The sequence below is a fragment of the Copadichromis virginalis genome, linkage group LG18, assembly GCF_057382275.1.
Source record: "Copadichromis virginalis isolate Kocher_CV1m ecotype Utaka linkage group LG18, C_Virginalis_male_GT1.1, whole genome shotgun sequence".
Taxonomy (NCBI): Eukaryota; Metazoa; Chordata; class Actinopteri; order Cichliformes; family Cichlidae; genus Copadichromis; species Copadichromis virginalis.
The window spans coordinates 28,671,393-28,699,180 of record NC_140635.1 but is presented as its reverse complement, the minus strand read 5'-3'; the positions used below and the strand labels follow the sequence as shown (position 1 = coordinate 28,699,180).

Sequence of the window (27,788 nt, the reverse complement as noted above, 5' to 3'; positions counted from 1 at the left end):
GTGCTTGCATGGATGGATGGCTCCTGGATGGCTTGTCCTGCTCGCTTTATAATACGTGTGTCCATTCTGGAATAAATGACCTAACAGCTTCCACAGGTCCCCAAAACCAAATCAATCAACAGATATGAGGAGATGGACCGGATGTCCTGAATATGTATCTGTTGGTATTTAAAAGCCCAGCTGTGCAGTTTCATTCCAAGGTCAATTTCTATGTAACCAAATTTACATTCAAGTCTCCACCCTCATCCCTGTGACACCCACCCACACCTGGAGACACAAGAGCTCGCCCACACACACATATACGCACACAGGGGCGCGTAAACGTCATCGGTATTTTTCCTTTTGCTTGTTTGGTTCCTTAAAGTGGATTGCAGCTGTCAGTAGCACTCAGGGAAGCTTCATTAGCCGTCAGGGTGGGAGGCAAGGCTGTGACTCATGCCTGCGTGAAGAGACCAATGGGCAGCCGGATCCTCAGATATAAATAACGAATAAAAATATTCTTGAGTGAGAAAGGGTCACTTGCGCGCCGCCGGATGGGATTTTATCAGTGCGCTCTGTTGATATTCCGCCATCGCCACCACTGGACTGTTTCTTGTCGCGCCTTCGGGTGGCAGTTGTAACATTTAAGTTGTACTTTGTCTGGACTCGACAACCTGTGCGCCCCGTGAGCCGGTAAGATCCCTTCTTTTCTTCTCCAGCTGCACCCTTCGTGTCTGTTTCTTCAGAGACAGAGGTTGGGGGGGAAGATGCTTAAACCACTCCACTTTTCAGCCGCTGATATCGTGCGATCAGCTTTGGAGGACAAAATATCAGAGCATAAATTAAACAATAATAATAATAATAATAGAATTCTCACATAAATCATTCCCAGACGGGAGACAAAACGAATTTATTAGTTGTTCAGCCTCTCTCTCTCTCTCTCCCTCTCTCGCTGCCTCTCTGTCTCGTGATGACATTGTAGTAAGGGTGGTGTTCAAAGCATATCTTAATTGAAATGTCGATTACTGAGTCAACACATGAACGGGGAACGGTTATTTATGTGGACACTGTCACCTCATTTTATCAATATTTGCTGCCTGTGAAGTATCATTTTAATGCATTCGTTTTATTCTGATTTTCTGATCATCTCGGTGATTTTATACGATGGGAAACGCGGGCCTTACCTGTTCTTTCTTTAATATTTTGGTTTTGGTCGTTTAAAATGTCATCTGTTATATAACAAAACATTTTTTTTCTTTTTAAATTAAACGATGATTTGGTTTTAACGATCCACAAGAACTTACTGCAAGAACGAGCCATGTTTCTTTTGCTAGTTCCCAACTTAAAAACAAAAAACAAATCTGTAAACCTGTGTCATGCAGCAGCGCTGGGTTAGTTAACAGCTGACTGAAAGCAACACAATCCGAAGAGTGTCTCTAAATAAAACCTATACCCATGCAGCCATTTTATCCCCCAAAGTGTTGCGATGTGCGTCTTGGTTGCGCGTTGTGCGCAACTCACTCCAAATTGCGCGGCTTCAGCCGTTTAAGGGAGAATGAACGCTCCTGGTGACTCACGGAGCAAAAGCGTTTTCTGATTAAAATCTCGGCCTGCCGTTTAAACTGCACGCAGTTATCGGAAATCCGACACGCAGTCTCTCCTAACACTGAGTCGTTTTGTTTGCAGCTGAATAATTCCCGCACCCGGAAACCAAAGTAACACAGGACTGATGGCTACGTCTGAGCCGAGAGCCGCCGGCGGGGAACAAGACCCCAACTCAGCTAATTTAAGACCTCCGACCACAAGTAGGTCCCCACACTCCTCTCCCTGTTAACAACACTTTGGCTTCGGCTCCCCGAGGCTAAATTGTGTTTATGGTTTTCAGTCTTCAGAGCGCTCGGGCTGTGGTGAAAGCCACTCGGTGCCTTGCTCAAAGACACTTCTGCAGCGCGATCTATCGCCAGCACAGCGGTTTAAACCCAGGTTCACCCTCCACGCGCCTCTGTCTGCTTCTCTCTCTCCCTCTCTGTCTCTCTCCCCTCCTTCCCTGTCTGATAAAGGAGAGTGCAGCCCGGGCCATTTGCTGTGTGGGCTCCGTCGTTAATCATTCCGGTTAAAAACAGAGCCATCACAGCTGCCTGTCGCTGTCTGGCGGACCAGCGGTGCGCGCCGAGCGGCGGACCTGGCAGAAATAATGCGCCATTAAAGCGCTGGCATTTCTAACGATCTCGGAGCGTTTTTCCTGAACGTGTTCTATTCAAAATATGAGTTTCAACCCAAAATTAAAAACATGAAGATTTGAAGATTTGATCCTGTGCACCTTTCGTCTTGATAAAGCAAAAAAAATTGATATAAGAATTGTCTGTAATAATTCTCATAGTTTAGGCATGCTTTTTATTCGCTTCCTTTTTAAAAAAGAAAAAGAAAAATCTAAACCTGTGCATTAACCTGTGGGTTAATTAATCACGTCGAGCCTTTGTCGCATACACAAAATTGACTCCATTAGAGCACACTTGAGCAGCCATCTGCAGTCCAAAGCAGGGAAATAATTGCAGTTTTTGTTTTGTTTTTTCAGAAAAACGTTACAGGGATAGCCTGCAGCTCCTTTTGTCCGGTGTGCAAATACATGCTTTATTTTCCCTTCCTCGTTACCGGATACAAAATTTCGAAATCTTTTATTTGTGGCCCTTGAGTGCCAATAAACATATAAAAAAAATCTTCAGACTTTTTCTTTCATGGAAATTTAAACCAAGAAAATGTCCTTTTAAACTAGGATGTTTGTTTTGTCTGTTTGCTCGCGTACTGCTGCTGCTGGATGTTGCCATTATCTCTCTGCCACGCTCCATCTCACGCCTGGCGGCTTTGCGTGCGCGCGCGTCTGTGTGTGTGTGTCCGTGTATGTGTGTTTTTATGCCTCGGCCTCCGCACCTAGGGCTGTTTTTTGTCGGAATGAGATTGCTTCAGTAAATTTAAATGCTTGTTTTTTTGTTTTCGCAAGTTCTACATCAGGTACATTCGCCTCGTCGCTTCTCACTTTTTGCGCCGAGCGCGCTGCATCTTGTTCCCTGAGGCTTTCTTCTCCATCTCAGCTCACGCGTGTCCACGCTCCGGTTTGTATGTGCATGTGTGTGGCACTAAGTGTATATGCATGGGCGTGTGTGTGTGTGTGTGTGTGTGTGTGTGTGTGTGTGTGTGTGTGTGTGTGTGTGTGTGTGTGTGTGTGTGTGTGTGTGTGTACGTCGACGCACTACGCTCCAAGTTTGTGCTTCAAGCGCCTACTGTATACTTCCAGACCAGAGACATTACCAGCTCGCTCCACTCACATACTGCGATCCACTCAATTAATTTCTGCCCTCCTCCGTGAGCTCATTTCACGGGTGTTAATTCCAGTCCGCCCTTTGGCTGGGTGTGTGAGCCGGCGTGGATTTGCCGTGCGGGTCACTGTCGGTCCCTATTGATTGAACTCAAATCGGAAGTGTTAGCAGACTCATCCCCCCCCCTCCCTCTTGTGATCAGAGGGGGTGTAAGGAGGCTAAATCCGAGTTCAACAAAGCAAAACAGTCCGTGCAATTCTTTACAGAAAATATGAATATACCCAAACACCCCACAGTCGCACACCTGGCCAAGAGTCGCTCCTTCACGCTTCCATTTATTTATTTTTTGTTCCATGTGCACGCTGTGCTCCATCACCCGCCTCACCACATTTGCTCGCGGTCTCCACGCTCAGAAACTCAAACGTTCATTTTGTTTTAGCCAACGAATACGCGTGGATGCACGGATGCACAAGGAAACTGGGGATGAAGATTTGCGGTAAGTTTTGTTTCGCCACGAAAAAAATGGTTTAATCTTGAAGATGTTATTTAAGAAAATGAAATAAAGAAATACATTTTTTAAAAGATTTTTTGACATACCATGGCTCTCGATATTGAATTCCGTTATGACTGCTTTCCTTCCTTTTTTTTTTCCTTCTGACCGGTTCACATTTTCTTTTACGATTTATTATGATCTTACTCATTTCGAGGCCCTCAGAAATATAGGCCACATTACAGGTTGATAGAGCGGCGCCGTCCTCCACACTGTCAGTGTGCGTTTCCATCTTCCAAAGGTCACTGGACATTAGCCTGTAGGTCTGCTGAGGAGAGCCCCGGATCAGGCCCCCCGCCCCTCCTTGCACCCTCCCCTGTCTTTCCCATTTCAGCACCAATAGAAAAATCTCCGGGGCAAGCCTGGAAACAGAAAGCAGAACGTGCCTTAAAATAACTCGTAACGATTTGCTTTTCCTATCACATCCGGTTATTTCTTGAGTCACTTTTCTCAGGCTTACTGTCAGTGTCTCTAATAGCCCCCCTTTTTTTTCTATTTTCTTTTTTGTTACAGTGGAGGGGGTGGATGTGACGTTTATTTTCTCCATCACTTAAAGGAATCTGCTTCTTTCAGAGGCTCACACGATGGAAAGTGTGGATGTTTATTTATTTGCAGTCACGCAAGTTGAATTCAGTGTCACGTAAAGCTCTACCCATTCAAAAGGCGCATTATTGACCGCTTTGCTGCAGCACAAGTCTGAGAAAGTCTGACATTGTTTTGTTTGTTTTTGGTTTTTTAGTAAGTGATCATCGGATTTTCATTAGTTAAATGACGTTTTAACCCCGCGCAGTGGCCACTAATTATTCATACGCTTTATTAATGAGCAATGAACATTTTCACTGAAAATATATTTTTAATTTAAGCGACAAAGAGCGTGTGGCTTCCCCGTGTTTTTGACGCGCAATTAGGCCCACGCATTATTCTGCACATATATGCGAAAAGCTTATAAAATCTGACGGTGGCCCTGTAGAGACACGCTGCTTCAGGGCACTTTGCATCCTTCATTAACCCCTCTTCGGAGGGTGTATATTTATTGGCTGTGTGTGGCAGCCTGTCCTGAGCACCGAGGCAATCAGTCTGCGCCCATAGGGGAGGGGCAAGCTGGCTGGGCGCTTCCTGACGGGGTGAGGCTGTGATGTCACGGGATAAGGCGGGCACCCACGGGTGCTTCCTTTTCCTACTTAGCTTATAAATTTGGCCTCCAACAGAGAAGCTTTTCAGATTGAAGTATTCCGGCTGTTTATGGGCTGATTAAAAAATTTCACAAAAATCTCAATTTTCTTTCTTGCTTTTTTTTTTAAATTTATTTTCTGTTATATTTTAATTTCGCCGTTTTTCTTTTTGTTTTTTATTTTTTTATGAGTGGGATGGAGATGTTTGGTGATAACTCCTTCTCTTCGCCGTGCAACACCTTAGGGTTCCTGCAGAAGAACAACAGCCTGGAGGAGAAGGGGAGGCTCGCGGGCCAGAAGAACTTGCTCTCGTGCGATAACAGCGACAGGGACGCGCGCTTCCGCCGTACCGAGACCGACTTCTCCAACCTGTTCGCGAGAGGTGAGGAAACCACACTTCCGCTATCCCAGATCTTCCTTAAAAAACACCAACATTATTATTGTTATTATTATAACTCGGGCGTTTTAAACATGGCTTTCTTGACATACAACAGAGAAGAGCGTCTTCACTTGTCTGTCTGCCATCTCTGCGTTTGTCCTCTTTTTGCTTGATAATGACAGTGAGCTTTACAGGAAAATTAATTATTAGGCCAATATCAACAGAACGAACGAGAGGCCAAACTGTGGTTGGGTTATTCATGTATGTATTGTGATGTAAACCGTGCTTTCGGAGGCTAAACTCGAGGCTTTATAAAAGCCTTGCAGAACTAAAATACTTGGATATTCCGGTGGCAGAAATGTGACTTACAAAGTGAGGGGGGAAAGCTGATTTTAACACCTTAATTTAGCGCAAGCGTGATTTTGTGCTATTTTCATGTCCGTATCAGTTTTTTTTAAAGTAAATTAAGACAACGCGACGGAATAAATAGATTACAAAGCACTATTTTTTTCTTAGATTAAATATAAAATACTTTCCTTTCAAAGAACAGAATTTATTTTGATGTCATCTTAAACATAAGTGTTTGCCTACTCTTTCCTGTTAAAATGTCTGCTGAGAAATGTCTTTTGTGTGTTTTGATGGCTATTTCACAACTTAAAGCCTGCTAGCCAAAACCTAAGACCAATTATGGAGCCGTCTTTATTCGATCTAGCACAGAAATGTAGCCCGAGAAACTGCGGGGAAAATGGAGAGAATTTTAGAATTTCACTCAAAAACAAAGTGCATTAGCTTTACAAAAGATAAGCTAATCGATTGACGTGCTCAGATATTAGCTCCCAGAATCACAAATGGCTTCATTTCCCCTACTTTTCCCACGCCTCTTTTAGACCTACTGCCGGCTAAAAATGGAGAAGAGCCCACCATGCAGTTTTTGCTGGAGGTGGTTGACATCCTTACCAACTATGTCAAGAAGACTTTCGACCGGTCTACAAAGGTTTTGGATTTCCACCACCCTCACCAGCTCCTGGAGGGGATCGAGGGCTTCAACCTGGAGCTGTCAGACCAGCCCGAGTCCCTGGAGCAGATCCTGGTGGACTGCAGAGACACGCTCAAATATGGCGTCCGCACAGGTAAGGGCTTTGGGACGACCTTCATCGTGGAGGAAACATTAACCTACCTCAACAGGGAAAGATTTGTTTTGTTTTTTTGTTTTTTTTTTTGTATATGTGCTTGGGTAACTCACATGGAGGTGTGTGTTATTTTTGATGGCAGAGGAGATTGGTATGCGTGATGTGGGCGAAGATGCAATTAACTTTTAATTTTTTGCATTGAAAGCAAACAGCAGTGAGAGATGTAGTCCTGCACCTTATTACTGCCACACACATTATAGTAATAAAGCAGGACATTACATCTCTGTTAATATCCACACATGTTCAGTGTGTGGATTTTGAATGTGACACAAACTATTAGAGAATGGGCCATTTCTCGCAGAGTACACAGCCTATTTAGATGACTGCCATATGTATTGTACCCCTGGTAATTCACTTCACATCCTCCCTTTTTTCCACCCCCCGACTTATTAAAGCATGTGTCACCTGAGGGGATCCTAACACGGGCTGATTCAAGCTGTTAAAAACGACAACGCTCAAACTGTCCCCCGGGTTTTATATATCAGGCAGTCACTGACTGTGTCTACAACTCAGTAGCACTTTTTTCTCTCCCTCTCTTTCTTCTCAAAACATTTTGTGGCTGTTTTTTTAGTTTGTGGGCTGGAGGAGCTGTCGGCGGTGCTGAAACCACACACCTTTCATTTCTTTTGTCACAGCTGTTATTTCATTTTTATTGTTAATTCTTTTTATTACTCTGTTTATTATGTGAGGCAGGCACCTCCATAACCACAGTGTACATGTATCCATGACTGCATACAGGCTCCAGGTCTACACACAGTCACTGTGTGTATATGTGTGTGTGTGTGTGAGAGTCTAAATGCTTGTCATACAGCTGTTATGGCCCACTGAGCAGCGCTTTGTCAGATCCCTTTGCTATTATGGTTGGCCATGGAAATACAAAATGAAACCTGAATGATGACTGAATTTAAACCCATTATTGAACTTTTTAATATTTATTTTGTATTATTTTTTTCTCCCTTTAGGTCACCCACGCTTCTTTAACCAGTTATCTTCTGGCCTAGACATTATTGGTCTGGCTGGAGAGTGGCTCACCTCCACCGCCAACACCAACATGTAAGTCACACAGTACGCTCTCTGTACCGAGTGCCTGACACAGTTTATGTATAGAAGGGAAACACCTATACAATTCACAGGGGGACAACTGATATTTCCTGTTTGTAGGCCAGTGGAAATAGCCTCTAGTCATCATCATATATTAGCATTGCGGAAGTGCTTATGATGTACCCCTGGGCTCACTCCACCACTGGTCAAAGGAGGCCGATTATATAAAGTGTTTGTGTTTTCTCCCCCTGTATTGACAGATGGTAGTCTGGCACAGTGCTATACTGTGTGTATATCACACACCACCAAGCCCCAGGGGGTGGTTAGATTGCATATTGATCTCAGGTCACAGTTACATGTTCACCCAGCTTGAGTGGAGAAGGCCTGAACCCCACATCAGTTGCACACGCTCTCAGCACACAGATCCTGACGCAGACATGCTGTGAACGAAAAGCCACAACTCTGTGACACGATTACTGGAGTGAGGTGACAAATTATAGCAAAACACAAGCACACTCACAGAGGTTCATACAGACGACCACAGTCAGTTCATCCACATTTTTTACTGAGCAATAATCAGCCTAATATTTATAGCAATGTCACTTTCATGTGATTTTCTTAGATTTTGATGTGTATCAATAGCAACGTTTAAAATATTAATAATTTCACCTTCCAAAAATATTCGTAGTGAAATGATTCAACTTTTTACGTATGAAATATCAGAAGTGTGTGGAAAAAACACCCCCAGTTATCCACAACAAAAGCAGTCATTATCAAATAACCTGTTTAGTCTGTCCAGCAGTCAGTAGTCAAAGGCTAATAAATTCTATTGTTACATAACACAAAGAAAAGCTGCAAAATGCCACAATGGAGGCTGGAAATGGGAAATGTTACAGAATACAATAAGAGGCAATCAGCTAATCAACTTATTCTGCAGCTGTTTTATTAGTGAGAGACACAAATCAGTTAAGGTCTGTCAAAAACAGCTGAGGTTTGGTAGGAGTGCTTTATTTATGTAGGGGTTTTTTTTATTTCTTTAGAGGAGATAATAACGAAAGAATGAGGATTGTTTTAAGCTAAGGCTCGATCATGTAGTCATTATTAGATCATGAAGAAAATATAAACTGCATGGTTTCTGTATATATTTACAGTTCACCCATTACCCAAACAACCTTTAAACATTACAGCTTCTTACAGACTGGGTTCCTTTAACTAGTCATTAACAGCTTCATATGGCAATCACAATGAAACTATGATATGATAATACAGATGTTTGTATCGTGACTTCAGTCTCAGTTCAGACTTGCCGCATTCATAGATAGGAGAAAACTGAACTGAACTTCCAGTGAAGTGCAAAAATCACACCTGCATAAGTCTGACTTGGTGAAAGGGTTGGCACATAACTGCAGAAAATAACAGGACGAGTGCAGCACAAAAGGTCACCCAGAATAAACATTAATTACAAGACAATGCACTTTAGACCTAAAAGAATATTGTCCAAACTTGCTTCTGAGGACAGTAAAGCAAAGGCTAGAAGAAAACTGTGACACCTAATTTGTCCAATTTCTATTAAAACATTAGCATAGGAAACTACCTTCTTAGAAAAACTTTCCCATCTCATTTCCTGGTTGGAAGAATGCCCCAAGAGACGGGGCCATTGACTTCCCACACACGCTTGTGCACGCTTTCATAATGACACACGCACACATGCACACACACCAGCTCTGGCTGTCCCAGATACAGCAGCTAGGGTTTCCAGTCCATTGACTACAGGCTCATTGTGAGCTGGTGTTAGCAGATAGGCCAGCTGGGCCCCACACTGAAACACAATGTCCTCCGGCTGCACAGAAAACCCTGTTACATTGTGGAAACTGGCTGCCGCAGCTCCCCACGGAGTGCTCATTCCGGCTCTATTGTCCCCGTGGGTACAGACGGACTCAGTGGTCCTTTGAGGGGCTGAGAGGAATGTGTGTGGTGGTGATGGGGGGTCAGAGGGTTAGTCACATACAGACACACGCGCAAACACACACACACAAACACATCCATAAACACACTTACACGCACACATTGAGTGCCCTTGATGATGATAATAAGGGCATTTAGGGGCTGTCCCTGGGGACAGGCAGGTGACTGAGGGGTAATTTTCACCCTGAAAAGACCAATGATTGGCTCTGATTGTGATAATGATCACCATTATTGCCATTACAGCGTGAAATGACTCAGAGAGAAGGAGAATTTTAAAAAGGTTGACTGGGGTTTTTTGTACCTTTTTTTTGTCCTGTGGCTGGGATGAGTTTTGAGAAGAAAGGAATATGAGACATCCAGGTTATTAAGTCTGCTTTATATAAACCATAATTCCACTATATCAAAGGACACTAAATTGGTGAGATGAGGCCAGTGAGGGACTGAAAAGTGAAGTGTTATCTTTGGGTGTAGCAAATCATAGTCACAGCCCAGAAGTCATAGAGTAGTCCAGCGCATTTACAAAAGCTAAAAATCATCAGCAGAAATATTTACACAAGAAAAATGCCTCCTTGGTTATTTTTCTTCATCTTTCATATTTTATTTTCAATTTCTCTTTGTCTCTTTGTTTTTGTTCTCTGTCACTCAGCCTCTGCGTTGTGCGTGCTTCATGATGTTGCTTTGCTGCATGCTTTTCTGTGCGCACCCTGCATCATCCCCTCATCTTCCTTTGTTGTCCTCTGTCACACTTCTCTTCATTGCATTGTTTCCCTAAATCTCACTCTGCTCGCAGACTTTATACCTCCCCCTTTCTACCAAACTACAAAAAACAACCTCAGCCCTTGTGCAGATAGCTATTTGAGGGGAGGGGAAAAAGACAGGGAGGAATCGAAGAAACGTGGAGATAACGCTGCTTCTAATTTGGGTGATGGGTGAAGCTACAGCGATGGAGGTGGAGGAGCGTTGTGTAACTGGCCTCATTAGAAGCGGGGTAAACGGGGATCAGTGTGGGAAGCAGTGAAATGTCACTTAGCAAAGAGAGCAAAAGCTCAGGCCTCCTTTCTGTGACACATTTGACCCACTTTAGCTTCTCCAGGAGTTTTGTTGGTGGCTGTTCGTGGAGATAACAGTCGTTTTATCTTTTATTAACTGACAGAGAGGTCAGGCACATATCAAGCTTTAAAAGCGTTGGCTCATTTCAAGAGTGTGAAGATTACTTCTTTTTTTGTTGTTTTTGAATCTTTTCTCTTTCATCTTTTTAATGAAATAATGAAATTCATAGGCATAGGCTCTCCCTCATTTTTTCTATATTCTGGGGCCAACAGAGGCTGTTATCTCTTTAAAGCACTCCCTCTCCCTGTCCTTCTGTCACACACACACACACACACACACACGCGCGAGTTCTCTCAGCCATCACATCAGCCCCATTCAGAGTCGCCGCTGAGATCGGCACCATTGACAGATATCCATCAGAGCTTTGTGTGCTTTAATTAAACCACTGAGTGATTTTAGGAGGCATTTGAATATGAATGTTTGCTGGTTGACTCATATCGGCCACTTTTTAATTAGCCCAGTCAGCACAAGCTCCACTTTTGTGCTCTGCAGATGGAATTATAGAAGGACTAATGAATAATATGGACACACAATGAATATCACTGTGTGTGTTTTGGGGGAGTCTGTGGACTCTCTGCCTTACGAGTGCATAAGAATGCTCAGTGTCTCTGAATGATGTGCTGCATTCATTACTCGGTGTTATGATTGTCAGGTTCACCTATGAGATCGCCCCGGTGTTTGTGTTGATGGAACAGCTGACTCTGAAGAAAATGAGAGAGATGATTGGCTGGCCAAACGGAGAGGGTGACGGCCTCTTTTCCCCAGGTCGGTCTGTAAATCACACTACCCATGTATAGCCAATATTCATATTACTGTATGACTTTTGGTCCAAATATTCCACGTGGATGTACACTGCACAGACTGTGTGCTGCTGTCCAGGGTACTGATGTGTGTGCGGTGTGCTTAACAGGGGGTGCTATCTCCAACATGTACAGTGTGATGATCGCACGGTACAAGTATTTCCCAGAGGTGAAGACCAAGGGCATGTCTGCTGCTCCCCGCCTTGTCCTTTTCACATCTGAGCATGTAAGTGACCACACACACACACACACACACACACACACACACACACACACACACACACACACACACACACACACACACACACACACTGTACATCTCAGGTAATCTAACAATGCAGATAAGCTACTTCATTGACTGTAGATTAATCAAAGTCAGGGAATAAGCAGTAGGTCTGTTTAAATCAGGGCACTGGCTGTTTCAATTAATTCATTATTTTAGTTTTTTTGTATTTTGAATTTGACAACTTGACAGAGAGCAGGAAAAATGTCAAGCAACAATGAGCTCTCAAAATATCCCCCCTTTTTGAATTCAAAGGTATTTCATGGATAGCTTGGTCTGCTATGTGTCCCCACAGAGCCACTACTCCATAAAGAAGGCTGGAGCTGCGCTGGGCTTCGGCACTGACAACGTGATCCTGCTCAGCACGGATGAGAGGTTTGTAATCGTTGCAGAAATCATCTGATGAATACTGTATGTGCAACATGTAGATCCACAGCGATTCCATGCTGCTCTGCTCGTTTTCAGAGGGAGAGTCATTCCTGCGGATTTGGAAGCCAAAATCCTCGACGCTAAACAGAAGGTCAGGGGTTTTTTTTTCCCCTTTTATTTTTTTAATATAATTGCATCTCCATGTACTTTTATCTCTAACCACATTTCTTTTCATCTATCCTGGGTACTACATCTGCAGGGTTATGTGCCATTGTTTGTGAATGCAACAGCTGGTTCAACTGTGTATGGAGCATTTGACCCCATCAATGAGATTGCTGACATTTGTGAGAAGTATAACTTGTGGCTCCATGTTGATGTGAGTAGTTTGCAGTAGTGATGATAGCAGGAGCTTCAGTGCGTCATCCACTCCTTTAACAGTACTGTTTTATCTCGTTAGGGTGCGTGGGGTGGTGGACTGCTGATGTCTAGGAAGCATCGCCATAAGCTTAATGGAATTGAGAGGTGAGCACATGGGAACTGATAAGCTCCTGTGTGTTGTTATTTAAAAGAAACCTCAGCGTGCTAACGATAGCACTGACAACATGTTTTGCAGGGCCAACTCTGTCACATGGAACCCACACAAGATGATGGGTGTGCCTCTGCAGTGTTCAGCAATCCTGGTCAGAGAAAAGGTACAGGAACACACACACACACACACACACACACACACACACACACACACACACACACACACACACAGTATCTTGTTTCTATTACTTCACCTTAAAAATTTATGATGACAAGTTTTAGGGACTTTTTTAATCCAAACGTTGGAGCAGGTCGCCACTTGGCATTATAAGGTCCACATATATATACATATGTAAAGCTATTGAGCTTTACAGCTATTGATGTTCTTAATTACTTCTGTTTATGTTTGTAAAGGGGTAGTAGTACAGGCAGCACACCAGCAAACATGTTTCATGCTTTTCTTTGAGTTAAAAGAATCGAATCATTTATGAAGACAAGTTATCCATCTGCGGTTAGAACACTGTGTAATAAAAGATAACTTGTACATTAACATGCTGTATATCTGAAAGATAACACAGAGACAGAATAAGACAATATGGAGGCTTTCATTCAGTAAGGTTAGTTTGACACAGACATGTAGCAAAAGCTTAAACATTTCCATTACACTTTGGGTTTTTTTTCTTCATTATAACCTATGAAAAATACAGTTCTATGAATATCCATATTGCACATTCATACTCATCAGCTTTTCTTGGTACATGTAGTCTGACATGTCTAAATGATGACAGCCTGGGCAGGAGACCTGTGAAAGGAAATGTTAACAGTTTGTGCACTTTGTCTGTAGGGAATCCTAGCAGGCTGCAACTCCATGTGCGCTGGCTACCTCTTCCAACCAGACAAACAATACGACGTTACATATGACACAGGGGACAAGGCCATCCAGTGTGGCCGGCATGTGGACATCTTTAAATTCTGGCTCATGTGGAAAGCCAAGGTGAGCCGGGTGGACAGACGGGTGCATACATGCTGGCTAAAAAAGACAGAAAAGCATCTCCAAGCCAATAAGAACCTTCATGGCTTTGTTAGTGCAATGCTATTTAGTGCTATACTGAGTGTTCTTAACTGTAATTATTGGCTTCTCTTTTCCCCTGCAGGGCACCACTGGGTTTGAGCAGCACATTGACAAGTGTTTGGATCTGTCTCAGTACCTATACAACAAGATCAAGAACAGGGAGGGATATGAGATGGTGTTTGACGGAGTGGTGAGCTTCCCTCTTTTTATTTGTCCTTTACCAATGTCCAGTTTTAATCACCAGGGTTAATTCACTGCTGTTTAACAGAATTTTGTTGTATGTAAATGCAAATAAATAAATAAAAACCCACCGTGATCTGTATCTGACGTGTTCATTTCTGCCTGCAGCCGCAGCACACCAATGTTTGCTTCTGGTACATTCCACCCAGCCTGAGAGGCATGCCAGATGGAGATGAGAGGCGAGAAAAACTCCACAGGGTACAACTATAATCACACTATAAGTTCCACCACGATCAGCTTCAAACAGCCAATAAAAGATGTTCACATTATTAGATTGCTTTCAGGAATACAAGGCTCTGTTTTGTCATCTTTTTCACTCCAACAGGTGGCGCCAAAGATCAAGGCCATGATGATGGAGTCAGGGACCACCATGGTGGGCTACCAGCCTCAGGGCAATAAAGTAAACTTCTTCAGAATGGTCGTCTCCAATCCTTCGGTCACCCAGTCTGACATCGACTTCCTCATCGATGAGATCGAGAGGCTCGCCCACGACCTGTAGACCTCACAGCCATCGCTGCTCCAGGGCCTTCCCGGAGTCTGTGATCGATTTTACTGCAAAAGCGAACGCCAGAGTGAAACATTCACAGTGCTGCAGTCCGAGAAATAATAGGACACGTTTTAGGTTCTTTCTTTCCGGTCTGCCTTTGCCTGCAGCACTCTAAATGTTTTCACCGCTGGAAAGAAACGAGCAATGAGAGAGCCTCTGGAGTTTCTTACTAGCTCTGGCCCACATAGGTACTTCTATAGAAAAAATAAATAAATAAATAAATAAATAAATAAATAAATATAAATATAAATATATATATATATATATATATATATATATATATATATATATATATATATATATATATATATATATATATATATATATATATATATATATATATTTATTTTTTTCTATAGAAGTTTCCTTTAAAAGCAAATGTGCTCTAATGTCTTTGTGTGCAATTGAGCCTTGTAATGGCACAAGTGTGTGAAAGAGAGTGTGTGTGTGTGCAGTCTTTTAATGTTTGTCTTTTAATGTCTTGTGTGTGTGCCACAGCAAATGTGTGAGTGAGTGTGGTAAATTAATGAAAAATAAGGAGGGAAAGAACAGATCGAAGTATTACAAGTATCATCAAGTTATTCTGCTGTATCATACATGTGCTGCACAATATGGTGGTGCTTTCAGCTGTACATATGTTTGATCTCAGCACTCTGACCTGTTTCCCCTGAACCCGGTGTCCAAAGCCCCGCAGCGGCGTATTTTAGGCTCGCACTGTGTTAAAAATAAGCTAACGTGCTCAGCATAGTTACAGGTTGTGTTAAGTGTCAAGCTGTTACACGACTTCGGACCATCCGACAGAGCTACAGTCTGCAATAGTTTCCCTCGTAGAAGATCCCCATTTAAAGCTATCGTAGGTCTGTGACAACCTTTAAGTTGTAAAACTCTGGCTCGTTGTCCGTTCCCTGCAGTCACATCATGCCCATTTGTGTTTAAACCAATGTTAATATATTCATATTTGATGATATGGGAATGAGACAAAATATTTATTGCATTTCCGCAGGTGATTGCAGATTCAGGTATTTTATTGTACATGTATCTTTATGCGTGTTACGCTGTAACACAGTGAACCGAGTAAAGTTTATTTAAAGTGATATCGTCAGCCAAAGAGAGAATCGGGAACGCAGCAATCCATCGTCCTTCATGTATAACTTCTTATAGACTAGGTGTTTGTAAAACGTTACCTGTTGACCTTTTACTGCGATGCAATCTCTATACGTGTGTTTCTTTTTGTGATTGTCAGTCTTTTTGACCGAATGTTTTGAGATGATTGACTGGCCTTCTGATGAGATTAAGAATGAAAGCTCTATAATCCTCTGGCCGCAGCGCCGGTCTTTTATTTTAGTGAGAAGCACAAGGATGTGAGAATGTACTCTCTCGTTGAGACTGGGAAGAACGAAGAATTGCGTCTGTCTGAATCCTAATGCATTACTATAATATAGTATATTAATTGTTACACATATTACTTGTATTCTCAGTGTGATGGGAGCTCAATGGAATATCTTGTACAAAGGTACCTGTTAGTGTCTTTGCACATGTTCACCTTACTTTCCTCCATTGTAAATGGATGCGTTTTAGTATAAGAGTTATGTTAACAGAGTATTTATTAGGGACCATATGTGAATGGCACAATTGCATAAATCATATTTAAAGTAATCTGTGTGTGTGTAATGTGACAAGTAACTCTTGTATGTGAAGCTCTCTAAGGGAATGTTTCCCTGGCAAATTTTCAGTAGGCACTTTAACAGAATCATAACATCTTTAACAAGATATTTAATAAAGTCAATATAAAGAGAACATGAAACTGTGTGGCTTATTGAAAAAGTAAAATAAAGAACACCCTGAAAAATGACATTTCATTTGTGTCCCTACTCCAAAGTATCCCATTCTCCCAACAAACTGCCTTTATCAGCAGCTACACACACACACACACACACACACACACACACACACACACACACACACACACACACACACACACACACACAGAGAGAGAGAGTATATATTATTGCCTCTCTGCCTAATCATCCTCCAGAAGCTTTGTTTGGCCTCCAGCTGTGTGTCGGATTGGCTGTGAAACCCTTCTCTCCAGCTCCTTCTCATCTTTATTCTTTTCTTGCTCTTTGCATCACTTTTCCCTCCTCTCTTATACTCATTTTGCTTTAAAAGAAAATCCTTCCACCTTTCTACTTTCTATGCCTTTTATTAAGCTACGATTTAGTCTGATTCAGTCTATTTAAGGCCCCATTTCATGAAGAAACAAATGCAATGCTTCCGGTGTTTCATAACCTCTGAATAGAGCACGTAAAAAACCGAGAGGAGAAACTCCGGAGTGAAGCTGCACTTATTCATGGAGATGTGCTCCCGGCGCCCTCTGGTGGTGACTCTGTGCCGATGGTGTGCCAAAAAATGCTTGTATGCCAAAAACTGATTGCTCGTATTTAAACTGCTATAAGTAACTTGTTGGGCTATAATATGTGAAATATACATCAAATGCATCCCTCATGGATGACATAAAGTAATCTTGAGCCACGAACAACATTCGTGTAAAAACGTTGAAGCCACAATCAGTTTTTGGCAGTGACGTTTATATAACCTTTATTTATGCAGTTAAAAAAAAAATCTCATTAACATTAAAAATGTCTTTTGTAAGAGTAAGTTGGCCAAGACAACAGCAGAAATGGCAGCAAATATTACAATAGTTCAGTAAAAAATATTTTAAGTGGGGATAAAGGACCGGATTGGTTATAATGTAAGTACAATAAAGATACTTGAAAAACAGATAATTTTTTAATTCTATATATAACCCCTTTGTAAACCCTGTTCACCGAAGTCTATTTACCAACATACGTAAAGGTAATACATATAAAAAATACACAGAAACATTGGAAATCACTTTTTGCCACAACACACAGCACATGATAATGATACCTTGTGAAAAGGGCTTCTAATAGTGCTCCTTCTAATTGAAGGAATTTCAGTATGTACAAATAAAAACATAAGTATGAGAATGCTTAGGCCCTAGAGTTAGACTAACTCATAACCCTACTTATATAGAAGAAAGCTTTTACTAGGTTTTACATTAGCATTTGCATGACTCTGGCTCGTGCCAGTTCAACTGGTTTCACTAAATGTGCTGGTATGTATTACAGGAGAAAGACAGATAGCATCTAACAGGCAAGGCATCAGCATTCTGTTCCAGTTTTTCACTGCAAGGCGGCTGTGGTGAATGGAAGTGTCACTTATTAAGTCTCACATCTTTCAGCAGGAAGTATGACACAACAGAGTGAGTGGTTTGAACAGGAAACAGCATTATCTGTTAAGATTTAAAAGCAACAATGTGCAATGTTAAAAGGAGACGCACTGTCTTTCAGGGAGAAACATTATGTCAATATTTTTGACTACTGAGCCACCATAAATTATTAGGTGGCAAGTGCTAAAATAAGCTCAGATGAGCAAGGATCACTGCCACGATCAACTTTAAGCTATAAAAAATACCGACAGTAAAAGATAAAAGCAAGTCAGTTATGTGGATCTCACCACTAGCCTGTAGTAAGGCAATAATGTAAGCTAAAGTCAATAAAGCACTCCTCCTTCCAAAGCAAAAGCACTGCCCTCTGCCCTGTAAAGGCTGGGAAATAAAAAGCTTCATTATACACTGCAATTCAAAGCAGCTCAGTGTAACAATAGAAAAGTAGCTTCAGGGGTAAAGACTGACCTCACGTTTTAGCCCATGTATTCATGTTAATGCAGAAATGCAAAACTACATTGGAAGTAAATTCATGATGTAATTAAAATGTGTTTATTAACAGTTTTGCACGATAACATAAACCAAAAGAAGCCACACATGCATGAATATGTAAACCTGCATATAAAGTGAAATAACCAATGAGCAAAACAACAACAATATAACATAAAAAGATTATTACAGCACGGTGCATTACCACTGTATTTATCCACAGTGTGTCACTGCATGCGCAAAGTAAGAATTAAAAGAAGTCTTGATGTAATTTAGAGGAGGCTCCCAGTTTATATGAAATTTACTAGCAGAGCCATTTAGAAAACATCTAGCTCTGTTCTAATTATGACCTTTTTTTTTTTTTTGAGTGCATGTCAGATTTATTGTGTATGAGACAGAGGAGCCTTGCAATAAGATTACATGTCTTTCTATAAGAGAGAAACAGGGAATAACCTTCTTCACATGGGCGGGGAGCATGAAGCTATTTACAGCTCTACCAAAAATGGCGATTGAGGGTGATGGGAGGAAATGTTATGGCCAAGCTTGTGGCATGCATACAGCCTCCTTTGATCTTAAGTGGGCTGAACAAGGGAAAAAAAACCTGTCTGCCACTGTAAAGACGTTTAACTACATATTTAGTCATATTTAATATTAAAAAGTGCAATTTCAACAGTGCATCTCAGTTTTTCTGCACGATGAAGAAATGCTGTAAATGAAAGAAATCTGTCAGCACAAATCAATAAATGAGTAAAATTGCAGAAAAAATTCTGTTAGCTCATTGCCCAGGTGAGTAATTCACATTCATTCACAAAAAACGGAAACAGGAACTTCTCTGTGTTTTAAACATCTTTATTCACCTATTGATTAATTACTTTGGTGCAGTATGAATGGCGGTGGAGGAGGTCTTAATCAGTAACATCCATTGGATTGGATGACTTCCCCCCCCCCCCCGGGCGCTATGTTTGACACCCATGGTGTACAGAACCATGAGTGGACTGAATGATGGACGTGTGAAGAACATGTGAATGATTAGAGCTGAGGATTGTTTACATCTGTGTTTGAAGATATTCTAGTCAAGTTTGCTCTCAAGAAGCAGCAACTGTGTATTAATTCAAATTGTGTAAGTACACATCTTGGGGATATGGAAGATTAGTGACAGAGCTAATATGAACCATAATTAAGAACTTTACAAAGTATTACAAAATGTGCCTTGATAGATATAGGAACAAACAGCAAAACTCAGTCTATTTTATTTAAATATTTATTATGTGTGAGCAGGCTATACACAAATAAGATGAACTTATTTTAAATAATTCTAAATGAATCAGTGGTGTGAGTTTCTTGGTCGATTGCTTTTTTTTCTGTTTTCTGTTTGTTTGTGGGGGGGGGGGGGGGGGGGTTAAGATAATGAATTTCGCAGCTTTCACTGAACCAGTTTGCACACAAAGATTTTTACAGGTACATTTTAATGATTTTTGTAGGTTAGGTGTAGTGAACTAGCAGAGCATGAACGCTGCCTGCATTTGATAAGAGACTTGTAACAGAGATAGATTATAGGAAGAAGTTTTAAATGAGGACCGGTTTCTTAACCTAGTCACACAACTTCATACAAAGGCAACTAAGAGTGCTGAATAAATCTAAATGTATGTAATTTGATTAAAATAAAATAAAATAAAATAAAATTGTAAGATTAAAAAGGCAAGATATATGTGACAGTCATTTTGCAGTTTTATCTTTCTTTTAAATGTGAACGAATATTCGTTTAGGATTTTATGTGCTGCTGTCTGTCACTATAGAGGCTTGTTAATATTAATTAGCTATTACCGACAGGAATTTCAAAGTTTTGAAAAGGCGTTGTTTCCTGCCACGTAATGACGCATGCGCATCAGTTCGCTTGTCGTTTGGCGACGTGTACCCGGTGAGTGGAAGTACTAAGGATTCTTAACTCGCTGGGTAACAAGCGGCCTTAAACCAAACTAAAAAGGCCTTAAAAGAGCAAAAGTATGGGTGGTTCGCAGAGTGTGGAGATACCGGGAGGAGGCTCCGAGGGATACCACGTCCTCCGGGTGAGTTTGTAGCTTCTATAGCCTGCTCTTAGCTCTTAGCTTAGCCTCCGGTCTGAGGCGAAGAATTCCTGGTTGTATGTGTTGACTTGAGGCCGGGGATGACTGCCGGGGCCTCCAGTCCAGCAAACCACCACGTCTGGGAAATGTGTAGTTTAAAGCTGTGTCAACCCAACACGCATCTTTAATCACGGTGTCTGTGTATGCCTGCTGCTCAGCTAGTTAAATATGCTTGCTGAAAGCAAAGAAACCGTAGGGCTAGTTGATGCTACGTCGCTAATTTGAATGACAGCTGCCAAGCTAGTTTTAGTAATAGACCCGTTATCAGACACTTATCTTGTGCACAGGGCTTTTTACCCTGTTTACATATGCTTAGCCTTTGATTAATCGACCAGTGAGCTAAAATGAGCGTTTAGTATTTGTCGTCCAGTAGTGGTAACAGTGATATCAAAATAGCAAACACAGAGGCTAGACTTGATAGCATGAGTGTAGGATGAGTAGGATTGACCCCCATCCTGATTATGGTTTTCACACAGTGGTATTTGTATACAGGGTAACTCAGATCAAAGGCTGATTTGACGTCTTTGTATCCTAGAAGTTGCTCATTTGTAAGCCAGTTGAGTCATGACTAGTTTGCATGTTGATCAGCGCGATTTATTTGGAGGAAACTTGAATTTCAATAAAGCATCACAGCCTAGCAGCTGAGGATATCCCTCATTTTCATACAGGTTCAAGAGAATTCGCCTGGGCACCGGGCAGGGCTGGAGCCTTTCTTTGACTTCATCGTCTCCATCAACAACACCAGACTGGTGAGAAAATGCAGCACTTGCAGCTGGCAGGATGAAATAAGAGCCTTATGGAAGGCTACAGTTCACCGTTGCCCCTTTCTCTACTTATGTTTGTTTCATTTTCTGCAGAACAAGGACAACGACACGTTAAAGGACTTGTTGAAAGCCCATGTCGAGAAACCAGTGAAGATGCTAGTTTACTCCTCAAAGACTCTGGAGCTGCGGGAGGCCACGGTGACCCCCAGCAACCTGTGGGGGGGTCAGGGCTTGCTCGGTGTCTCCATTCGCTTCTGCAGCTTTGAGGGAGCCAATGAGAACGTGTGGCATGTCCTGGTAGGTAGCCACAAAGGTTGTGTGTTGCATCATCTCCGTCTGTGTGATACAGCAGTAATTTTTCTATGTCTAATAGGAAGTGGAGCCTAATTCCCCAGCAGCCCTTGCTGGCTTGCGGCCACACACTGACTATATAATTGGAGCCGATACTGTTATGAATGAGGTTGGTTACCCATACTTATCTTGGTTCTTGCTGCTTTCACTCAATGTTACTAGTTCCTGAAGATTTACCTTCTTGTCCTCCTGTTTCTGCAGTCCGAGGACCTCTTTTCTCTAATAGAGAGCCACGAGGGGAAGGGCCTGAAACTGTATGTGTACAACACAGACACTGACAACTGCAGAGAGGTTGTTATTACACCTAACACTGCCTGGGGAGGAGAGGGCAGGTAATACACAGACTCCTGTTGGAATTTGTGTATTTTCAAAATAAGCGTCCTATTTATTTGCATCTGACATGATTAAAAATGGAAATGCATAAATATTATCAGCCAAGTAAGGTCAGCTATTTTTATTAATGATGATGTCCTTGAACAAATGAGCCAAAATGAGAATAAATAAAAAGGCCGATTTAAATCTCTTTTTAAAACATGAGCATAAAGGTGGTAAATTAAAGGTCTCAGACCAGGTGGATGTCAAATGATTTTCACTGGGGAACACTTTAGATTCTCAGTGTTCTTTTCCCCTTCTCTAGCCTTGGCTGTGGGATCGGCTATGGATACCTCCACAGGATTCCCACCCGGCCGTTTGAGGAGGGGAAGAAGATCAGTTTCCCTGGAACTTCTTCCAGTGAGCCTGTCAGTCCACTGAAAGACGGATTTACTGAGGTCAGAATGTACACATTTATTTAAAAAACAGGGCAGTTTAAAGCTGCTTAAGTATGACTCTGTTGAAACTTTTTGTACCTGTGTCTTGGAGTTTGTGGGGCTATAAATCGATACCCACTATCAATCGCTTAAATTACTTGGTCTATGTGCAGGTACGGCATTGGAAGGGTTTGAGTGTTTGTTTTCATTTAGCATGCACACAGCCTGTTGGAGAGAACAGTTATGTTTTTCAATAGATTCAATGAAAATGTCTACCTTCTGCAGGTGCAACTTTCAGCAGTCACCCCTCCTCCTGCTGCACCTGCAGTTCCCTCTGGCCTTGAAGGATCACTGTCTGCCCTGTCAATCAGCTCCTCAGCCCCACCCACCATGCCCAGCGAGCTGCAGACAGGTATGTCTGCACTTTCACTCACAGACGTTTGTTAAATCCACCAGTTTTAAGTTTGATACACGGAAGGAATATTCTCATCTAATGTTTAATGTCTCTCTTCTTCCAATTCAGGTTTGCCTACAGTCCCTCTTCTGCCCACCTCCACTAACCCCTCACTCACCCCTCTGCCTCCGCTGAATCCTGCCACTGCCGGCTTGAACCCAGCCACCACGCTACCAGGTGATTTCAGCAAGGTTCACACCCTTCCTCAATAAAGACACAAGTCTTTGTGTACACATTACACACATTCAGTGAACATATTCATGTTGACGTTTCCCACACTCAGAATGACTTTCCTTTACAAAGCCTCATCAACTACCCCCTGCCCTTTCTTCTCCCCTGAGCCTTCTTTTTTTTGCTCACATCAGTGGCAATGGTGCTTTGTTATTTCTTTTGCTTTTTTAGTTGTGATTTGTGCCTAGTTTTACCTTTTAGAGTGGTTTACTGCATTAAAGCTGCACGCATTCTGAAGAGCAGTGTACATAAGACTGAGGAAGTCTAAGAACATGAATGATTATGGTGGTTGTGTGGATGTGTTTGCATTTCTAGGTCTGATACCCCTCCCAGGTAGCTTAACAGCGCTCCCTAACCTTCCCAACCTGCCAGTCCTAGATCTCAGTGGTGTGTCACTAGCAGGCGGCAGCACCTTACAGCCACCAGCAGGGATGACAGGTGGGTAATGAAGACTTTACTCCAGTCTTTGCTTTTAAGCTTATGGAATAAAGGATCAGTTTAGTTTTTGAAAATGAAATATTATTTAATTACTACCAAACCAGGGAAGAAGTCTTGTGGGTAAACTGCTTCAAGTCTGTTCAGTGAGCAAAACGCACTGTTGCATTTAGGCAGCTGAGTGTGATCAGGAGATGGTTTGTAGTCAGATCGTGATGGTAAAAACATGTTCATGCCAGCGTGTGTTGTGACCCTTTATTTCTCCAAATCTCTACAGAGCAGCTAAAAAGAAGGTGAAGTGAAAATGTTCTGTGTTTGAAAAGTTAACTTGAGTTAAAAAAAAAAAAAAAACTAACATGAAGGAGGCACCTCAGTTATCCTCTTATCTGTCTTCAACAGTCCCATCTCTGGCTCCACTCCCACCCCTGAACCTTTCAAACCTGGCCACGTTGCCTCCTCTGCCCACCATGCTGCCCTCCCAGCTGCCTCCTGTCCTCTCTCAGGGTTTGACTCCCATGTTGCCAACTTCCACTGCCGCCCCTCCAGCTTCAGTTACTGTCACAGCAGCACACATGATTAATCCAGCCACCGAAGCCACAGCCCCCACAGAGGCAGGATCCACGAGCACCACGGAATCTCCAGCACCTACGGAAACAACACTAACGTCGTCATAACGTGGGAAATATGACTCCACTTCCCGTCAAACTTAAACACACCTGGTTTGGCTTATCCTTCCATCTGTCATTCTCCGTGTTTTCTATTTATTTGGCTAAGAGTGAACAGACGCATCAGTTCAGACACAGAGGTCAGCATGCTCACGGGCAAGGAAGCTTGTGTGGATGCAGAGAACGGAAAGCGCCTGTAGACTGGTCTGACTGCTGTGTCTGTATTCCCTGATGGCCATAACGCAGAGGAACTGTTAGCACTGCAGCTTGCCTAAGCTACTGCTTGCGGAAGATGAAGTCTACTCATTCATTTGTAGTTTACTTTTCACTTCTGCAGTTAGACAAGGCAAAGACCTCTGAGATTTCCGCCTTTCTTGTATGGAAAACCTCTCTGTTTAAGTTTTATATAACAATTTATGTTAATGGATCTGGATGATAAACAGTTTATTGAATTGCCAACATAATAAAGATAAAAACCGGGATTACAGCTGGAAGTAAGATGTTAAATGAATTAGTCCAGTCCAGAATGGAACTCACCATACTGGAAGAAATCAGACCATAAACCCAAGAAAAGAAATGTTTGTGCTGCTGAATAAACAAGTAAACAAATCCTGAGTGTGATCAACCAACAATTTCCTGTATCTTTTTTTTCTTATTAGTTAATAGAACCACCAGTCAGTAGATTAATTTGAGTCATATGTATTCATTTTTTGTTGCTGTATGTCTCCACCCAATGAATGAATCTGCATTATTTTGCACCACCTTTGTGTTTTAAAATTTATTCCCCTTGTGTGTCTCCTTGTATATCCAAAATCTGTACTTCATACCATCTCAACAACACCGAGAACAGTGAGAGCCCGAAGGCCGTGCCAGAGGATACAGAGGTTACAGAAACACGAGCTACTGAGTAGAGTGTGCACTTGCTGCTGGATACATTAAACTTGTGAGAGGTTTTTAATGCAGAGCATATCTCCTGGCATGGTCTGAGTGGAGTGGCAGAGCTGCAGTATGGCCACAAGGTGTCACTGTAACAGAACTTTCTGAGAATATCTGCAGTATGTACAGGGCACGCAATAAAGCCAAATTAATTTTAACAGCTGCCTTTGTGTGTCAATTTATGTTGTGCAATGTTTGTTGCTACTAGTGAAAGCTACTTTGCACTTTCAATGTCCCAGATAGACAAAAACAACATGATGAAGATGGCCAAAAAGAAAATACAAGAACAAACAAGGTATTATGGAAAACTGGTGCAGCAGGGCTTGTGTATGGGAAGCTAGAAGATTCAATATTCTGCATCTAAGCAGCATTTCAGAAACCCACAGAATAAATATTTGGGGAACAAAAGAAATTTACATCTGCCTAATAATTCAGTTGTAAAGCAAACATATACGAGGTGCTAAAGATTGCAGTCACCAGAAAACATGTCTTTCAAAATTTGATACACTTTTTCATAATTTTTAGACAACACCACATCGAAACAGTTTTCACATCATACACACAACCTGGAAAAAAACAAACAAAAAAAACACTACTTCTAGTTCATCACACACCTCATCAGAAAATAAAAAATGTGAAGTCTGCTCAGCCTTGTGTGGTCGTGTCACAGTGATCAAACAGTCTTTTTCATATTTCAAAAATGTGAAACATCTGTATACAGTAAACATTAAAGATTCTCCTATTAACACTGTACTCTTTAATAGCAGAAAACGTTATGGTGACCGCTGGGAATCTGATGTGATTGGGTTGTACTTTTTATCCCACTTTTCTCATTTTCATTTGAAAAACAAGACAAAAGCACGGTCCTTCCAGAAGCAAGTCTTACCACTCAGCAACTGTTCTGAAACACCTCTGGACAGTTATGTTGAAGCATGACTTAAATTAGCTTTAATTCAGTTATGGAGACATAAAAACAGAACATTTTTAACAGAGCTCATCGGCAGACCAACATCATCAGGCTATACCAGCTGTTTGCTGATCTATCTGTATCGCCCTTTATAAGCATTTAAAAGTGAAAAGATAAAAAGAAAGGTGTTGATGTTGCACAGTTTGTTCAGTGCAACTGGTATCAGTGTTAAAACTGTATAAGTTGGGCTCTAGTATTAAATCCCCAATCAAAATGCTTAAAAACAAAACACACACAGACACACAAAACTTGCTAATTGCATCAAAATGAAGTTTTAAAAACCTTTTCCACCTTTTTCAAACATCTACTGGTTCAAAATGTTCCTGTAAATTCTTCAAATAGCACCTCTCCTTCTGATAATATACATGTTGAATATGCATTGCATTGCTGGTCTCATAAGACTGCAATCTCATTTGTTTACACATTTTACAGTCTTGTGCAACGTAATTATAAGAATTAAATTTAAAACATCTTTACTAGAGCAATGCATGTGTCTTATAAGACTTGCAAACACTTGGTATTGGGAGGGGAAATGGAAAATTCTTCTAAATGAAAACACGTCTGTGAAAAAAAATGGATACATCAACAAGTTACATTTCTGCTGAAATTTTTTAAAAACATCTATAAAACATCCCTCCTCTTAAGTTCTTGATGTTGATCTTCAATTCGCCTTTGAGTCTGTGCGTTCTGATCCAGCTCATACCATCACACCATGAGCCACAAGTGTGAGCAACCTTGATTCATGTGAAAGGAAGAAAAGAAAACATCCGTACTGTAAAAATATTTTGATTCTGCCACCTGTGGTTTCTGTTGTGTATCACAAGTACAAAATGTGTTGCAGTGAGTAAGAATGTGGTTAGTTTTGCAAAAGGAGCACATGAGCGTGGGGAATTGTAAGTAAACAGAGGATAATTATTAAAGGCTTTGCTAAAAGAGAGACTGACTGAATAAATAGGCTCAGGCTACAACATTTCCTATAGATAATGAGAAATTTGTGTTTGAGAAATGCAGAAAAAAGCTTTAATAAAAGCCTGAAAGTGAACAAAAACTCCAAATGTGTGAAAATAATGGCAAAAAAACAAAGTGAATTGAACTTCCTCCAGGTCCTTAATTAGGGGGAAATGACATCAGTGGTTATAGACGCTGCAGATGTATGTATACTGGTATAATACTCATACCTAAAATACTTATATTTTTAATATATATAAGCAATCACATACCCTATTCTTATGTGTAGTGATTACTAAAAACCTATTTTTGGCATTTAAAAGCGACTGTAGTTAGAAGTGACACCACTACTGACAGAACCAGATGGCTCAGAATCCCTAGAAAGAGAAAAAGAAGAAGGAGAAGTTCAGAAGAAAAGTGTGGATTGTGTTGTTTGCATTGACCACGGAGCAAAATGAGATAATGAGCATGGTCATTCCAGTAGAAGGGGAGGAACTGGACCCTGGCCAGTCAGGGCACGCTCATTTGTCTGGCATGCACCAGCCCATTAGAGAAAGGGGAAGTGAAATACTATGGTAGGAGAAGCTGTAGAATTCATACTGCCTTCCCATTAGTGAGACCTGGTAAAGAAGTCTTATTTAGCACTCCATGCTGCTCCTGCTGCTTGCACTCTTTGCATATGGGGCTGCCTTCTCTGTCTGTAGCGATCAAGAACTGTTTATAGGAGTGACAAACAAGGGGGAAACAGGGCAGTGCAAGCATAAGGGAGAGCAGAATTCAAAGGAAAGCGAAAGAAGTCAAACCCTTTCTATTGTCTTCACAGCAGTGGTTCCGTTTAGATGCCTCAATTCAGATCAAGTGCAAAGATGAAGTCACTTGGCTAAATA

General features: G+C 41.6%; 2 protein-coding genes across 3 annotated transcripts; both read left to right on the top strand.

The window, feature by feature from the left end:
• Nucleotides 1-330: 330 nt before the first annotated feature.
• Nucleotides 331-14,751, top strand: LOC146688188 (glutamate decarboxylase 1-like). Of its 2 annotated transcripts, XM_085440499.1 has the most exons (17): nt 332-672; nt 1,666-1,784; nt 3,733-3,789; nt 5,260-5,397; nt 6,282-6,524; nt 7,547-7,637; nt 11,353-11,465; nt 11,611-11,726; nt 12,079-12,158; nt 12,249-12,303; nt 12,412-12,528; nt 12,610-12,674; nt 12,766-12,844; nt 13,525-13,674; nt 13,835-13,942; nt 14,101-14,190; nt 14,318-14,751. In XM_085440499.1, exons 2-17 carry the CDS (start codon nt 1,709-1,711, stop codon nt 14,489-14,491), a joined length of 1,752 nt encoding a protein of 583 aa, XP_085296625.1. In that variant the 5' UTR covers nt 332-672; nt 1,666-1,708; the 3' UTR covers nt 14,492-14,751. The 2 variants fall into 2 exon arrangements, with proteins under 2 accessions (XP_085296626.1, XP_085296625.1); XM_085440500.1 differs by lacking the exon at nt 3,733-3,789 and having other exon boundaries at nt 331-672.
• Nucleotides 14,752-20,159: 5,408 nt separating this feature from the next.
• On the top strand, nt 20,160-25,144 carry gorasp2 (golgi reassembly stacking protein 2). The gene is made up of 10 exons (XM_085439169.1): nt 20,160-20,344; nt 21,070-21,150; nt 21,259-21,462; nt 21,539-21,625; nt 21,718-21,848; nt 22,154-22,286; nt 22,551-22,677; nt 22,789-22,896; nt 23,266-23,388; nt 23,785-25,144. The coding sequence occupies exons 1-10, from the start codon at nt 20,282-20,284 to the stop codon at nt 24,057-24,059; spliced, it is 1,332 nt and encodes a 443-aa protein (XP_085295295.1). The 5' UTR covers nt 20,160-20,281; the 3' UTR covers nt 24,060-25,144.
• The last annotated feature ends 2,644 nt before the right edge of the window (nt 25,145-27,788 follow it).

Bases quoted from the DNA above. Each gene is read 5' to 3' on its own strand.
- gorasp2 (XM_085439169.1), top strand. From the start codon at position 20,282: ATGGGTGGTTCGCAGAGTGTGGAGATACCGGGAGGAGGCTCCGAGGGA. The intron at 20,345-21,069 runs GTGAGTTTGTAG...ATTTTCATACAG, and splicing joins AGGGATACCACGTCCTCCGG to GTTCAAGAGAATTCGCCTGG. The intron at 22,287-22,550 runs GTCAGAATGTAC...TACCTTCTGCAG, and splicing joins TGAAAGACGGATTTACTGAG to GTGCAACTTTCAGCAGTCAC.
- LOC146688188 (XM_085440499.1), top strand. From the start codon at position 1,709: ATGGCTACGTCTGAGCCGAGAGCCGCCGGCGGGGAACAAGACCCCAAC. The intron at 12,304-12,411 runs GTCAGGGGTTTT...CTACATCTGCAG, and splicing joins TCCTCGACGCTAAACAGAAG to GGTTATGTGCCATTGTTTGT. The intron at 12,845-13,524 runs GTACAGGAACAC...CTTTGTCTGTAG, and splicing joins CAATCCTGGTCAGAGAAAAG to GGAATCCTAGCAGGCTGCAA.